Here is a 17,056-nt window from a genome sequence, read left to right as displayed (position 1 = left end):
CTGCCGCTTCAGTCTTCGGTGGCAATTCAGCGGCAGGTCCTTTGCTCCGAGAAGGAGTGAGGGACCTGCTGCCGAATTGCCGCCGAAGAGCCAGACGTGCAGACCCTTCCCCGTGGCCGCCCCAAGCACCTGCTTGCTGCGCTGGTGCCTGGAACCAGCCCTGACTGGAAGAGAGGGAGAGGGAAGGGGAGGCCCATTTCCCCTGAGGAAGGAGTTTTGAATTACTTAACCGCATATTCCCTGATGCTTAGTCCTGGCTGAACAGGGGTCAGCTGCTCAGAATAAGGAACAGCAGGACCTGAAGCTGGAAACAGATGACCTGACAGTATATACAAGGCCACAGGAAGCGCTTGCACCTTTATTACCGTAATATCTGAGGCATATTTGGCTGTGGAAGGCATTGGAAAACTGAAGCCTTATATGAAAAATGACTTTCTGGGAATGTCAATGTTTGACAGTGTGCACTGTGTATGTCCCTCTTTCCCTAGTACTTGGAGGAAGATTAAACTATTGGCTGTGGGCCAGAGTCTATGACTCAGGTTGAGGCTGCCCCAACTTTGGCAAGACTGCCAAAGTCCTTTTTGTCTTTGGGGGTGTTTAGAATTTTTGTATTTGCCAGTTACGAAACTTCTCCTTGACGATAAACTCCCACTCTGTCTTAATCAAGTCTTCAGAAGCAGGTTGTAGAGGAACACAAAGCTCCTGATTTATGCTAGCTAGGAAATACTTCTGAGACACTCCCTGGATTTTACCAATGGGCCCTGCTCCTGGGGTTGGTCCAGCAGCATCTCCAGGGCTGCTAGAACTTTACTTAGCATTACAATGAAGAGGGAACAACCTCTGCTGAGGCTCCTCATCTAGGATCACACAATCAGAATCAGACAGTTCCCCTTCGTCAGACAAGGTGGCAACATAGAGGAACTTCTAGGATTAGAACCAGAGAGAAGCCGAAGTCATGAACTTTCAATTTGCATAATTTAACTGGGACATTGGATGCTGTGGCACGCGCCAGTAATCTCAGCTTCTTGGGAGGCTGAGGCTGTCAGATCGCTCAGGGGTTCTAGGCCACAGTGCGCTATGCCAATCGGATGTCCAGTGCCACTGACAGCCTGGTCAGCAGTTGGCCAAAGAACTGTCTAGAACAACACGAATGATGTTGTGATTGGCTCTCTGTGTGGGCTGATAAACCTATTGATCAAGAATTTAACTGGGGCTTTTCTTCCTTTCACAAGGAACGGTCCCTCTACTGGCACTTTTATGCTCAGAAGCCCCAGGACTTGTGCTCAGTAAATGGACACTACCTCTTTAAAGGTTTCTCTGGGGAAAATGGCTCCAAAATGGCTCTGGGGAAAATGTATCTGCCATCTAGGCTTCATCCTTGGGTAAGGGGATTTCCTGTGAGGGCGATGGTCAGACCGAAGGTCTACTGCAGGGGTCAGCAACTTTTCAGAAGTGCTGTGCCGAGTTTTCATTTATTCACTCTGATTTAAGGTTTCGCGTGCCAGTAATACATTTTAACCTTGTTAGAAGGTCTCTTTCTTTAAGTCTATAATATATAACTAAACTATTGTTGTATGTAAAGTAAATAAGGTTTTTAAAATGCTTAAGAAGCTTCATTTAAAATTAAATTAAAATGCAGAGCCCCCCGGACCGGTGGCCAGGACCTGGGCAGTGTGAGTGCCACTGAAAATCAGCTCACATGCCGCCTTCGGCACTCGTGCCATAGGTTGCCTATCCCTGGTCTACTACCTCTGCAAGTTTGGAGGCAAAGACCTCTGGGAGTTCCTCCTGAAGGATGGTCCTAGCCCCTAACCCAGAGCCAATGATCCAGTCTGCCACTAAGCACTAGAAAAGGGCGAATGCCTACTTGGAATAAAAATTACCAATATCCACTGACCTAGATCTGCATATGACCACAGCAGACACTTCTGTAGCTCAAGGGATCAGGTGTGCTGATACTGTGCTTCACTGAGTGCATGTGTGGGGGTCAATTCCTTCACTTTTTTAGAGCCCTCATAGAGATTCTTTGCACAAAGGTCTGTTATTCTTACTTTCCATAATTACACAATTTCATCCATAGCATGAAACATGACAGATCAGCAATCATGATAAAACAAACATAATTATAAAGGAATGCCCATAGTGCATTTGTTCTTCTACTGAAATTTCTAGAAACTGTGTACTACTGCCATATAAAACCTGTTGTGATATAAATCACTATCTTACCCAAAGCACACACAAAAACATAGATCATAGATTCTGTAAGTCACTATTACATGTTCATTTAATCAAATCATTACTATTTTCCATATTTGTACTTTAACATTCTAAGACTAAAGCTTTGCCATTTACATAACTCTTAAGACCTTTCTACTTTCCCCAAACCTTTATAAATATTCATTAATAATTTAAGTCAAACAAAGATATTACCTTTTCTTAAACAAGGATACCGGAATAGTTTTACTATTCCATAGTCATCAGCTGTAACCAAAACTTGACCATTAAAATTTCCATCTACAGAATTGATATCATTAATATCTGAATATTTGGGCCAGATTCCATTAACTTCAAGGCCATAAACACATGTCCATGAAGCCCATTGGACGCCTTTTAATTCTTCTTTATTTGTTACTTCTTTTCCACCTAAAAATAAATGCAAAGGCTTATTTTTAATAATTCACTCCTGCTTTTTCCTTTAATAAATTTGGAACTAAAATTATCAAAAATGACCAGAACTCAGATATAGCTCAGACTGAGTTGAAAATTGTACAGTAAAACTATATTTTTTAAACATTCTTTTTATTATAGGCAGCTCTGATGGCACTATCTATAGTCAACATTGATTAATGCTTTCTATTATAAGACCTAGTTTTCAACTGCATATAATTTTGCCAAACTTTCTGGCTAAAATTTTTCATAGCAGTTATCTGCCTCAGGCTGATTTAAAAAAAAATAATTCAGCAAAAATGGTTCAGCCATTTCCAAGAACAAAGGTAGGGGAAAATATGTTGTTTGGCCCCTGTTAAAAAAAAACCTTTATAAACTTTTCATTGAGAAATCCTAGTGCTTCCATGATTTTGAGCAGGAACTTGAAAATCTATCAAATATGACCAAATTATACATCTCTGAAAAAGTCTCAGTTTATACAGATTTGTTAGAAGTTGATAACATTCTCCAATGGTTCCACCTGCATTGAACATGCTCCATCCACACACAGCTCTTATATGCTGACTGGACTGAGAACGCACCATTCCAGAGCTGCAGTCATAGCTAGGGCCACTATGGTGCCAGGCACCGAAACTGAGAACAGGCAGACTTCTGTTCTCTCAATGCCCCCCTTCTGGTGTCCACGCAGGAGGAGGAAAAGCAGACTGACAGGCTTAAATGCAAAGTAGTGAAGAGGGAAAGAGGGGGACAGGGGTGGGCTGGAATGGACAGAGCAGGGACAGGCTATGAGGGTACAGAAGCAGGGGGAAACAGGGACAAGTTGTGGAGGGCCATGTTATGGGCAAGGATAGCATGGTATTTACCAGAGGTGGGTTTTACCAGGTAAATCATGGTTTTTACTACCCCAGGAAAAACTAGTTAGTCCCAGTTTAAGGAATTTTCTATTTTTAAAACTGTTTAATTAATGCACACAACATTACATTTAGTTTCAGTTAGATATTCAAATTGTGGTTAGATAAAACAGTAGATTAGGAGATTAATTTAGGGTTGTACAAAATAAAAAATAAAACTGCAGTGGAGGTAATACTAATATATGTAATTACAATACTGAACATTGGAAGGTCTGTATACGTTTCGGTTTGGAACTTTCTTAAGGAAGTTATACATGTTATGACTCATTTAAATTTTTCAGTATCATAGATACAAAAGTAAAAAAAAATGATTACATGAAAATGATAATACCCCAGAGCCATAAGAATCAAGTGTTAAGCAATCAGAAACATGCAGAGTTGCAATCTGCCAGTTGTGATACAGAGGGCCATTGGTGGTTCACGACCTTGTGTCAGCAACTCGTCAGGCCTGACGTACTATTACACCTAACACATTGTTTTCATGATATACACCCAAAAGGTGGAATGCAATATATCGCTGGAAAACTAGTATCTCACTGATCATTAATATTCTTGTGTGATATATGTATGAGTTGTACTACTATCTCACTGCACTTGTGAATGATCTGCTTACCAAAGAGAAACATCTCAATATGAGAGGGAAAACCGTGACAGAGCACAAGGAGTTTCTCACTGCCTCTGGCTGCTTGTTAGAAGAACTGAAGGAGGGGTTGGAGTGGGTCACCCTGTATACGTTCGCCTGGGGACATGATGAAGTGCAGAAAGCATATTCCACCCTGACAGGTACTACTACAGAGAAATGTCTGGCTCAACTGCACTGGGCATAAACACACCTAAGTGGAAGAGATGTGCAATCACTCAAAGAAGAATTATTCTTTTTAAAAAAAGGTGGGGTGAGGAGATATACTAAACAGAATGATCCACTGATCTAAAAAACATGGTTTCAAATATTTTTTTAAAAATAATACTGTAATAAAACAAACATGCTACTAATAAAATATAAGAATATTTAATTAAAATTAAGCAACTATGGCTCAGAAATGCTTGGTTACCAAAGCCAGAGTACTGAAACAGTCTAGAATATGATGACAAATCTGAATGGGCAGACTATTTATAGACTCATAGACTCATTGACTTTAAGGTCAGAAGGGACCATTATGATCATCTAGTCTGACCTCCTGCACAATGCAGGCCATACAATCTCACCCATCCACTTGTATAACAAACCCCTAACCTATGTCTGAGTTATTGAAGTCCTCAAATTGTGGTTTGAAGACCTCAAGCTGCAGAGAATCCTCCAGCAAGTGACCCATGGCCCATGCTGCAGAGGAAGGCGAAAAACCTCCAGGGCCTCTGCCAATCTGCTCTGGAAGAAAATTCCTTCCCAACCCCAAATATGGTGATCAGTTAAACCCTGAGCATGTGGGCAAGACTCACCAGCCAGCACCCAGGAAATTATGGACAAGTCTCTAATTTTCTCATACATGTTATCCACTGAATAATTACTTGGTCCATAACATCTTTGTTCAGTTTCCATGCCCTCAACAACTTAATGTTTCAAACCAAGATTTATTAACTATATATTGTAGATTGAATTTATAAAATAAAGCAAATTATAAAAATACAAAATCTTACTTGGCATCTTGTAAAAAAGTCTTTTCCCACTGCCATCATTGGTCTGTAAGTATTTACTGTCTGAAGACCAGTCCATATGAGTGATGAAACTTACAGATCCAACACATTCTCCAACTTTTTTGTACCGCTGAACAACACCATAAATATCAACAGAGCTGTCATTGGAGCCAACCGCAAGGAATGTGCCATCTGGTGAATATTTTAATTCATGAATGGCTTCTTTCCTGTCTTTAATATGAACAACCTCTGTCATATCCCTGTAGTGGAGAAAGAAAATTTGTCACAAGCATAAAAGAGAATGTCATCATATTGACATTCACAGTTTCAAGAATGTGCCTGACAAAATCTTGTTCTGAATTCAGAAATTTTACTATTCCTTGTACAAATGTAATTTTCTTAATATGCTTTCAGAATAACAACTAAACATAAATAGCCTGTGAACCTGTGTTTGAAATTTAAGTTTAAATGCTTCCTTAGCATGTTTTCTACCTAAAACAAAATAGGAATATGCATAAATTACTTAAGAAAAAGTGTATAGTTTGTTTATAGTTTTCTAATCTTTGTATCTACCTGACTCGAAGTACAGTGAAAGAGCCATCCTTCATTCCAAGTGCAAGATGGATTCCATCAGTACTAACGGCTGCACAGCGAATTGGTTCTTCCATATTGCACCGTGCAATCAATGCATGGTCTATTAGGCTCCAAATTCTAAAATAAAATATTAAATAAATTATATAAGGAATGGCTGTTTTCTGATTTTAAAAAAGTAAAGATTTCAACTTCATAGAATATATTCTGAATGCAACACTGCATCTATATTCTGAAGTCATTTGCTATCAACTTCCAAAACTTCCAAAAGTTACAAGCTTTGCATACAACGAGTGCCTGTATATTTAAGAGTATGACTGAGTACCTAATTTGTGAAACTGAAGAGGCAGACTCATTTTGTTAAGTACTTAACAAAGAACAGTACTTATTTGTAAAACCTGAATTTTCTATTGCTTAAAGTGTATACTATTCATTTAGTTATAGATTATTGAATGAACAACTGAAAATTTTACAATACAAATGCCCCCTTTCTATTATTTATCATTCATAATGTAGCACAACTTTCTGTATGTCACCAGATATCAAAATAATTTCTAATTTATACTAATCATGCCTTTTCAAGCATGGAATTTTACAATAGTGTGTCAATTCATTTTTTATTATATTAGTGCATCTCCTAGCAGATTAGCAAAAATGACACTACATTTTAATTTGAAAAATGTTTAAAAAAACTATGTACAAGAGAATAATTTACTAGAATTTATTGGACTGTAGCCTTATTTAACAAATATAGATACATTAAGTTAAACAAAAATGTCACAAGTCAGATATGCAATTTTATCACATTTAAAAAAAAAACCCATGATGTGAATAAGAATTATAAAGGTACTGTACCACATCAGCCCAAAAGAATGCATCTCAGTAATGCTTGATATAGGTTGGATGAAAGGTTCACTAAAGACATCAATCAAAATTATTTAATTTGGGAGTTGTGCATGCTTCGCAGCACCTCTGAAACTTAAATCACTTCTTAGATACTCAAATATAAATTTAGGTGTGTAATTTTAGTTATTCAAGTTTGAAAATTTTGGCACTCATCTTATTTACTATCATTGAAATTATGAAAGTAATCCCTTCCACCATTTGAGTTCAAATTAAGGCCTCGATTTCCATTTTGAAAACTACCCATTTCTGCCACTGTTTTCAGACCTCCATCAGCAAAGTAATCAGTATCTACAGTTACAAGAATAAATTATGTTGGTTCAATACCACAATATGACATGCCATAAATCATTTTGCATTTTTACATTTCAATTATGTTTTTCTAAAGATGAAGTCTCCTCTATAAAGCTATACATAATCTGGGTGGGGAGCTTTATTTTGGTGTATTATTGTTGGTCATTTTGTTGTTGGGGCAGTGGGGGGCATTGTTGTTGTTGCTAACCTGACTGATCGGTCATCACTTCCAGTCATGGCCAACGGTTTTGTAGGATGGACTGCCAGAGCCCATAGCTCTCCTTCACAGTGCCCCTGCATGATCAGGAAAGGCTTATTGCGTTCATGCACAACGATCTCAAAAATTTCACTGTCTTGTGTCCCAACTAGAATATGGTCTCCTCGCCAGCAAACACTTCTCACAGACAGACCTATGGGAAAAATACATGTATATGCACTTTGTTAGGAACCACTTAAAATTTCACATAGATACAGAGGTGAAAATAAGCCGGTACGGTACGGTACGGCGTACCGGCAAGAGCTAGTATGCCATGCCGGACTGCATTGGCTTCTGCGGCGGGGATTTAAAGGGCTTGGGTCGGGGCCCGCAGCTTTAAATCCCGGCCCGCAGCTCTGGTGGCCGGGCTGGGGCTGGCATTTAAAGCACTCCTCCGAGCTTCCCGCTGCAGCGGGAAGCCCAGAGGAGCCCTTTAAATGCCGGTCCCGGCCCGCCGTGGCAGCCGGGCTGGGTGGTGGGGAACTCGGAGGAGCCCTTTAAATCCCGGCCCTGGCCCCGACCCGCAGCTCCGGTGGCCGGGCTGGGGCTGGGATTTAAAGGGCTCCTCTGAGTTCCCCACCGCAGCAGGGAGCCCGGAGGAGCCTTTTAAATTCTGCCCGCAGCTCCAGCGGCCGGGCTGGGGCTGGCATTTAAAGGGCTCCTCCAAGCTCCCCGCTAAGGCAAGTCCTGTGAGTTACTTTCACCCCTGCATAGATAGCATAGCTGTCAAAACCACAAAAGAAAGAAAAAAAACAGAAATTAACCTGCATAATAAATACCATCTTACTCTTTCAGCCATGGACAAACTTTTTACCACAAAAGACCACACATCCATCACTACCTTAGGGATGCCAGCCTCCACTTCTTGCATTGCCATAAATCTAATAGAAAGAGTGAGCCTTGCATATTGGAGAGCAGAGTAAAGAAAGGTGTAATAAAATCTTAACATAACAGATGCATGATCCAGCACATTGACATTTGCACATAAAACTGTGTGTTTTAATCCACTGAATTCCTAACATATATAGTTATATTCTGAATATGAGTCACGTAGCCCAACTTCTAATCAAAGGGCACACTCATATTTCTGACAGAGCTGGCAGAGACTACATGAACGACATCAACAGAGATATCAACGGGATGCGTTATTCTTAGCTTTCATAAGAATTACAGATAAGCAGAAAGTTAAAGGAAAGTGCCATTTCATCTCACAAGCTTGTCTACCCAAGGTTGCCTTCCACAATCATCAACACAACAACCAATGTATCATCTGATTATCAGAAGAAGCTAATCAAGTTGAAAGAGTGAAAAATAGATCCTACTGACAACAATACATAGAGTAGGGTGGGCTTGGGGACTGGTATACATATTTTGGTACCTAAATATGTAACCTAATTTTCAGTGGAATTGAGCACCCACAAGTTACACAGAGTTTAGAGGAGTTGAAGGTGACCAGCTATTCTGAAAACCAGATCACTTTTATTTAGTTTCCCAAATATAGATTTAGGTGCCTAACTCTAGGCATGTCAAAATTCTTAAATTTTGGCTTTAGTCAATAGTGTCTACTATACAAGCAATTTTACCAGTTTCAGCTTTGTCTCAGTCCTTTTGGCAGTGGGCATCAGAAAGGAGGGAGTTTGCCCAAGGATTTTTGTAGGCTCCAAGATGGCACTGTTAATAGGTAAAGCCACTCTAAACTCAGTACCAGACTTTTTTCTGTGAGTCTCTGTCAGTGACCTGGCTCTCAAAAAGGAATTGGGCTTCTTCTGGCTACGGGCATTCAAAGTGTCCATCTTCTGGTGTTTACAGTACCAAAAAAGGAGAATGCCATCTGTCTGGTTTTCCCAACATGGAGAATATAATTGGGCCCAATAGCTTCTGTTATTATTACTTCTATTTTGGAGATGACAGGAAAAAACAGCGAAGAACAGCCTGGGGAAAATCTGTCTAACACCCACCCCTGGAAAGCTCTTAAAAGTGTTTTGGTAGTTAGTTGTGGTGTTGGTAAACCACTATTTGAATTTAAAAATAAAACTTCTTTGTTGTACACAATAAGCTAACAAATATGAGATTATCTGATGTCAACTGGAAAAAAAATCTCCCCATTATTCAATATTAGAGTTGAATGTTCAGATGGAAACAAAGATAAAAACATCATGCTTACAGAAAAATTCTACTAAGAACTCATTTTTATAGGTAAGATACAATAAATTATATTAGAGGTGGAAATTAAATACTTGGTTTTTTTTTTAAAATGGTGCTATGTGATATAACCTAAGAGTCATTTTGTGAAATTGGAAAACCAGAAGTAGTATATCTTTAAATTAGCCTTTGGGAATAGTCAGATGCTTGTAGAAGACAAGAGTTTTAGCCAGATTAAAAAGCTGAAAGTTGACAACACAATCATCTGGGTACACTTGATGAAGTAGGGCTTGTCTACTCAGTGACTTAGTCTGCACCAGCTGAGTTACAACTTGTAATGCACATCAATGTTGCCCACACTAACTGGCCTGCCCACCAAAAGTTCTTTACTGTGTGTTAATGTAGTCCTGTTTCAAACAGTAACATTATCGCACAATAGGGAACTTTTAGTGCATGCCAGTAGGGTCCACTTGGGCCAGTTAGTGTGCAACATGCTGGTGCAAAGTAAAATTTACACCCCAGCTATTGTAAACTAGAGCACCTTAGAGACTAAACAATAAAAAACAACAATTTTAATGCGTCTGGCGAAGTGGGTATTCACCCACGAAAGCTTATGCTCCAATACATCTTTTAGTCTATAAGGTGCTACAGGACTCTTTGTTGCTTTTTACAGATCCAGACTAACAAGGCTATCCCTCTGATACTTAACAATTTTAAGAATGTTGGAAATGAAAAGTGGCAGAAATACTTACTTCTGCTTTTGAACATCCAAATTAATTAGATGAGGGAATGAAAAACCCTCAATAATAAGGGCTTTGAAGAGCACAGAACTATTAAAACTTCTCAATAGGAGTGGTGAGACTTATATTCACTGTCTCTCAGTGCCCAACCCAATGCACTTTCCTCTAGGTGAATGGGACTTTTAATGAGGGAAAGAAGAAGCAAAAAGGTCAGCAGCAGGATCCATCCAGAAGTTCAGGTCTGTGTGGCTGCCTCAGAACAATCTAGAAAGCTCAGTGAAGCCTGGGAGCAAATGCAGTGCAGCTGAAACATTCAGAAAATTATGGGGTAAACTTTTTGCAGATTTTAACTCTTCCAAATCTGAGCAGATTTTTACAACTACCAGCAAGATGCCATTCTGGTCTCAGGACTATCCCTCTGCCAAATGTCAAGATTTTGCCTTTGTTGCAAATCACTACCTAATTCTTAAAAATGGCCAAATTTTCAAAAAAAAATTTTTTTTTAAATTTAACAAGAGACAATTGACAACAATAAGTGTTTGGTGATCTCAATACAGAAGTCACTACTGCACTACTTATGTTTTTCTTTTTCTAAAATAGAAAGATGTGTAATTTTGTTAGTGAGAAAATAACACTTGAATTAGAGAAATCACTGGGAGAAAAAGGGAAGATATTTTCTAATAAGAGGTTTTTTAGAAGGGAAAATAGTTAACTGAAGTTCAGAGACAATTGTAATATTATTCTGAATATTAGTTGCATTTTCAAAAGAAGAGATAATAGTAGAAAATTTTAATGTTAAAATTGATTCAATAATATACAGATCTACTTAAAATCTAACTTAGAGTACTGGAACATATCTTAAGAATAATAATGGGTTAACAAAGGCTTGGAGATGGAAACACAGTAGAGAACAACTATACTTCTTTAATTAATTCTTACCAAATATACTTAAAATTAGATTACCTCTTTCTAAATCAAATGTAAAGATCTAATAAAGTCATTACTTGGAACCCAGATTGGGCTTTAAATGGGAACTTAATACATTATTATAGGATGTAATAATAAGTAATATTCCTGGAGACATCTCCCATAACATAAAGTAGGTATCAGAAATAATTAAACAATAGGTTTAAAAAGCACTAGATAGAGAAGGAGTGAACAAATTAATGAAGGAATTGTTAGAGATAGAAAGCGAACAGGTGGAAAGATATAAAATGGTCTTCTTTTAGACAGAAGTATCAGGATATTTGCTAAGTAGACTTTCAAAGTCTATAGCAGGAGTTAATCTTTGCAATCATTTCAAACAGTGGTGGCCCTTTCAAACTATGCATAAGAGTAATGGCAAATGAAAGACAAAATATTAAACTTTTTGTGAACTTGTAAATTCCTCATTTTTTAAAAAAAAAACTTTTGAGATATATGAACAGGTATCCTTATCTGTGCTGTAACATCTTTCCATGAAATGCCATGTTCACAAAGTTCCACTGATGAAATTTCAGTAATTTCTGGCAGGGGATGCTAGTCTGATTTAAGATATCTGAAAGCCTTAACCTTGTTGAATGCTAGACTGAAACAAGGGAAGAAGCAGCAAAAGAAAGTCTTAAAAAATAAAAAAATAAATAAAAAGAGCTATTGTCCAAATCCCTGCCTTTCCCCTGGAAAGGAAGTAGGGGGAAAGCAGAGATTTGAATACATTTGGCTTTTGCTTAGAGACTCTGATTACGGTTGCTAGGATTCTGGTCAAAAAGGGAACCTGGCAGTGTCTGGTTAGCACTGCTGACCAGACACGAAAAGCCCGGTTACCTGCAGTAACTGGTCTCTGCCACTGGGGGGGAAGGTGGAGAGCGGCAGGAAGTAGCGGCAGCAGCTGCAGTTGGCCACCCTAACTGTGGTATTTCTTTTTCTTGAACTGTCTCAGTCATGAGAAACTGACTGTCCACAACCCATCTTGTCAGGATATTTCAGAATCTTAGTGGGGATGCTAGGTCAATTACAGCTCAAAAATAGTATGTTTATTTTACTGTATATGAGAGCAGTTATTTATTGATACTAATAAATTTGTCTAGCTCCAATCATCCTTCAATGTACTGGGATCTTGCATAATTGTAAAAAATGACAAGGTCAAGCAGCTTCAGCAATTGGCTGAGAGGCCTGCAACAGAAGTGCTGCTGAAAGTGATGGTATGTTTCAGTATGTCTGTACTCTTTTCATGAGATAGTACTGAATCAATATTTTAGGACAACATTAGAAACAAATATATTGCTGGAGGTGCCTCCTTTTCATTGTGTCAAAAAACTGAGGATTTGAGATCATTTCATATGATATGGCACCTTCGTGGTTATGTCTGACCAGTGCTGAGTGTATAAGTGCTATTGTTGTCAGACAAATGTTGCAATATGACTATCAAAATGCCCTCTGCAATTTCTGTTTCAGTACACTAGTCCTCATTTTCTGTCCTATATTGTTATACAGTGTTACTGCATAGAGTGAAAAAGCTGCTGTGTTACCACGTAAGAGTGGCTGCATCTCAGAGGGAAAACTTCTTTTACCACTATGTGCTGTGACTATTTCACAAAACTGTTGCGAGTCTTATTGAATGTTTGAAGTGCTTAGTGATTCCCAGATGAATGGCCATTATAGAACTACAAATTATTAATTCTTATAGTGCAAATAAATTCTTCATATTAATATACATATACATTTATAAAACATTTCCATTAACTTTTTTTTAAATAGACATTACTTTTTCAATCTATGAAGAACTTCCTCTTTGATGGTGTAACAAAAATGATAACACTATTTTACCTTTATATCCCTGGTCTGTTTCCCTGAGATCAATCACAGTAATTGGTTTAAAATTTAAATCCCACAGACGAACACAGCCATCTCTGCCACCAGTGGCAAAACCCTCCTCACATGCATTCATACTGAAAATTCCTGCCTAAAAAGAAGGAAAAAAAGTTTTAAAATATGCACAGTTTACAGTTACTGTTATGCAAAGCAAAATTCTTCTTCATAGTGATAGAAATATTTTCCCTTTTGTTATATGGTATAAGGCAACATAAAATATACAAGTACATGTTTTATAATTGAGTCAGAATAAATGGAATAATTAAAGAACAATTTTTAGTATTATGGATTTTCTCCCAATGTTGTAATGGAATTGAAAGTGGTACAGAAAGAACTTCATAAGAACATAAGAATGGCCCTACTGGGTCAGACCAAAGGTCCATCTAGCTCAGTATCCTGTCTTCTGACAGTGACCAATGCTAGGTGCCCCAGAGGGAATGAACAGAACGGTAATCATCAAGTGATCCATCCCCTGTTGCTTATTCCCAGCTTCTGGCAAACAGATGCTAGGGACACCATTCCTGCCCATCCTGGCTAATAGCCACTGATGGACCTATTCGCCATGAATTTACCTACTTCTTTTTTGAACCCTGTTATGGTCTTGTCTTCCACAACAGCCTCTGGCAAGGGTTCCAAGGTTGACTGTGTGTTGTGTGAAGAAATACTTCCTTTTATTTGTTTTAAACCTGCTGCCTATTAATTTCATTTGGTGACCCCTAGTTCTTGTATTATGAGAAATAGTAAACAACACTTCCTTATCTAGTTTCTCTACACCAGTCATGATTTTATAGACCTCAATCATATCTCCTCTTAGCTGTTTCTTTTCCAAGCTGAAGTCACAGTCTTATTAATCTCTTCTCATACGCAAGCCATTCCATATCCCTAATAATTTTTGTTGCCCTTTTCTGAATCTTTTCCAATTCCAATGTATCTTTATTGAGATGGGGTGACTACATCTGCACACAGTTTTCAAGATGTGGGCATACCATGGATTTATATAGAGGCAACATGGTATCATCTATCCCTTTCTTAATTATTCTCAGCATTCTGTTCTCTTTTTTGACTGCTGCTGCACATTGAGTGGACGTTTTCAGAGAACTATCCACAATGACTCCAAGATCTCTTTCTTGAATGGCAACAGCTAATTTAGACCCCATCATTTTATATGTATAGTTGGGATTATGCTTTCCAAAGTGCATTATTTTGCATTTATCAACATTAAATTTCATCTGCCATTTTCTTGCCCAGTCACCCAGTTTTGAGAGATCCTTTTGTAGCTCTTCACAGTCTGCCTGGGTCTTAACTATCTTTAGTAATTTTGTATCATCTGCAAATTTTGCCACCTCACTGTTTACTCCTTTTTCCAGATCATTTATGAATATGTTGAATAGGACTGGTCCCAGAACAGACCCCTGGGAGACACCACTATTTACCTCTCTCCATTCTGAAACCTGACCATTTATATCTCCCTTTTGTTTCCTATCTTTTAACCAGTTACCAATCCATGAGAGCATCTTTCTTCTTACCCCATGGCAGCTTACTTTGTGTAAGAACCTTTGGTGAGGGACTTGTCAAAGGCTTTCTGAAAATCTAAGTACACTATACCCACTGGATCTCCTTCGTACGCATGCTTGTTGACCCCCTCAAAGAATTCTAGTAGATTGGTGAGGCATGATTTCCTTTTACAAAAACCATGTTGACTATTTCCCAACAAATTATGTTCATCAATGTGTCTGACAATTTTGTTCTTTACGATAATTTCAACCAATTTGCCCAGTACTGAAGTGGCCTGTAGTTGCCAGGGTCACCTCTGGAGCCCTTTTAAAAAATTGGTGTCACATTACCTATCCTCCAGTCATTTGGTACAGAAGCTGATTTAAATGATAGGTTACAGACTACAGTTAGTAGCCCTGCAATTTCACATTTGAGTTCTTTCAGAACTCTTGGGTGAATACTATCTGGTCCTGGAGACTTATTGCCATTTAATTTATCAATTTGTTCCAAAACCTCCTCTAATGATACCTCAATCTGGGACAGTTCCTCAGATCTGTCACCTAAAAAGAATGGCTCAGGGTTGGGACTCTCTCTCACATCCTCAACCATGAAGACCGATGCAAAGAATTAATTTAGTTTCTCCCCAATGGCCTTATTGTCCTTGAGTGCTCCTTTAGCACCTCGATCGTCCAATGGCCCCACTGGTTGTTTAGCAGGGTTCCTGCTTCTGATGTACTTTAAAAAAATTGCTATTACTTTTTGAGTCTTTGGCTAACTGTTCCTCAAATTATTTTTTGGCCTTCCTAATTGTATTTTTACACTTCATTCGCCAGTGTTTATCCTCCTTTCTATTTTCCTCACTAAGATTTAACTTCCACTTTTTAAAGGATGCCTTTTTGCCTCTCACTGCTTCTTTTACTTTGTTGTTTAGCCACGGTGACTCTTTTTTAGTTCTCTTACTATGTTTTTTAATTTGGGGTATACATTTAAGTTGAGCCTCTATAATGGTGTCTTTAAAAAGTTTCCACACAGCTTGCAGAGATTTCACTTTTGGCACTGTACCCTTTCATTTCTGTTTAACTAACCTCCTCATTTTTGCGTAGTTCCTCTCTCTGAAATTAAATGCTATGGTATTGGGCCACTGTGGTGTTTTCCCTGCCACAGGGATATTAAATTTAATTATATTATGGTCACTATTACCAAGCAATCCAGCTATATTCACTTCTTGGACCAGATCCTGTGCTCCACTTAGGACTAAATCAAGAATTGCCTCTCCTCTGGTGGGTTCCAGGACCAGCTGCTCCAAGAAGCAATCATTTAAGGTGTCAAGAAACTTTATTTCTGTATCCCGTCCTGAGGTGACATGTACCCAGTCAATGTGGGGATAACTGAAATCCCCCATTATTATTATTTAGTTTTTTATTTTAATAGCCTCTCTAATCTCCCTGAGCAATTCACAGTCACTATCGCGATCCTGGTCAGATGGTCGGGAATCATAGAATCATAGAATATCAGGGTTGGAAGGGACCTCAGGAGGTCATCTAATCCAACTCCCTGCTCAAAGCTGGACCAATTCCCAACTAAATCATCCCAGCCAGGGTTTTGTCCAGCCTGACCTTAAAAACCTCTAAGGAAGGGGATTCCACCACCTCCCTAGGTAACCCATTCCAGTACTTCACCACTCTCTGAGTGAAAAAGTTTTTCCTAATGTCCAACCTAAACCTCCCCCACTGCAACTTGAGACCATTACTCCTTGTTCTGTCATCAGGTACCGCTGCGAACAGTCTAGATCCATCCTCTTTGGAACCCCCTTTCAGGTAGTTGAAAGCAGCTATCAAATCCCCCCTCATTCTTCTCTTCTGCAGACTAAACAATCCCAGTTCCCTCAGCCTCTCCTCATAAGTCATGTGCTCCAGCCCCCTAATCATTTTTGTTACCCTCCGCTGGACTCTTTCCAATTTTTCCACATACTTCTTGTAGTGTGGGGCCCAAAACTGGACACAGTGCTCCTGATGAGGCCTCACCAATGTCAAATAGAGGGGAATGATCACATCCCTCGATCTGATGGCAATGCCCCTACTTATACAGCCCAAAATGCCGCTAGCCTTCTTGGCAACAAGGGCACACTGTTGACTCATATCCAGCTTCTCGTCCACTGTAACCCCTAGGTCCTTTTCTGCAGAACTGCTTCCTAGCCATTCGGTCCCTAGTCTGTAACAGTGAATGGGATTCTTCCGTCCTAAGTGCAGGACTCTTGTTGAACCTCATCTGGTTTCTTTTGGCCCAATCCTCTAATTTGTCTAGGTCCCTCTGTATCCTATCCCTACCCTCCAGCGTATCTACCACTCCTCCCAGTTTAGTGTCATCTGCAAACTTGCTGAGAGTGCAGTCCACGCCATCCTCCAGATCATTAATGAAGATATTGAACAAAACTGGTCCCAGGACCGACCCTTGGGGGACTCCACTTGAAACCGGCTGCCAACTAGACATGGAGCCGTTGATCACTACCCATTGAGCCCGACGATCTAGCCAGCTTTCTATCCACCTTATAGTCCAATCATCCAGCCCATACTTCT

At 39.2% G+C, this 17,056-nt stretch overlaps 1 protein-coding gene across 3 annotated transcripts in view; it reads right to left on the bottom strand.

Moving 5' to 3' along the window:
* EML5 (EMAP like 5) overlaps positions 1–17,056 on the bottom strand; it is a 327,745-nt gene that overhangs the window by 177,182 nt on the left and 133,507 nt on the right. For all 3 annotated transcript variants that reach the window (XM_039537037.1, XM_039537038.1, XM_039537039.1), the window contains exons 9-13: positions 12,942–13,077; positions 7,207–7,408; positions 5,784–5,921; positions 5,214–5,470; positions 2,431–2,643 (exon numbers count right to left, since the gene is read on the bottom strand). In XM_039537037.1, the coding sequence (XP_039392971.1) occupies positions 2,431–2,643; positions 5,214–5,470; positions 5,784–5,921; positions 7,207–7,408; positions 12,942–13,077 (946 nt within the window). The remainder of the gene's footprint in view (positions 1–2,430; positions 2,644–5,213; positions 5,471–5,783; positions 5,922–7,206; positions 7,409–12,941; positions 13,078–17,056) is intronic.

This window comes from Mauremys reevesii, linkage group 4, assembly GCF_016161935.1.
Source record: "Mauremys reevesii isolate NIE-2019 linkage group 4, ASM1616193v1, whole genome shotgun sequence".
NCBI lineage: Eukaryota > Metazoa > Chordata > Testudines > Geoemydidae > Mauremys > Mauremys reevesii.
Note: the sequence above shows the minus strand (reverse complement) of the source record. Positions and strands in the feature narration are given on the sequence as shown.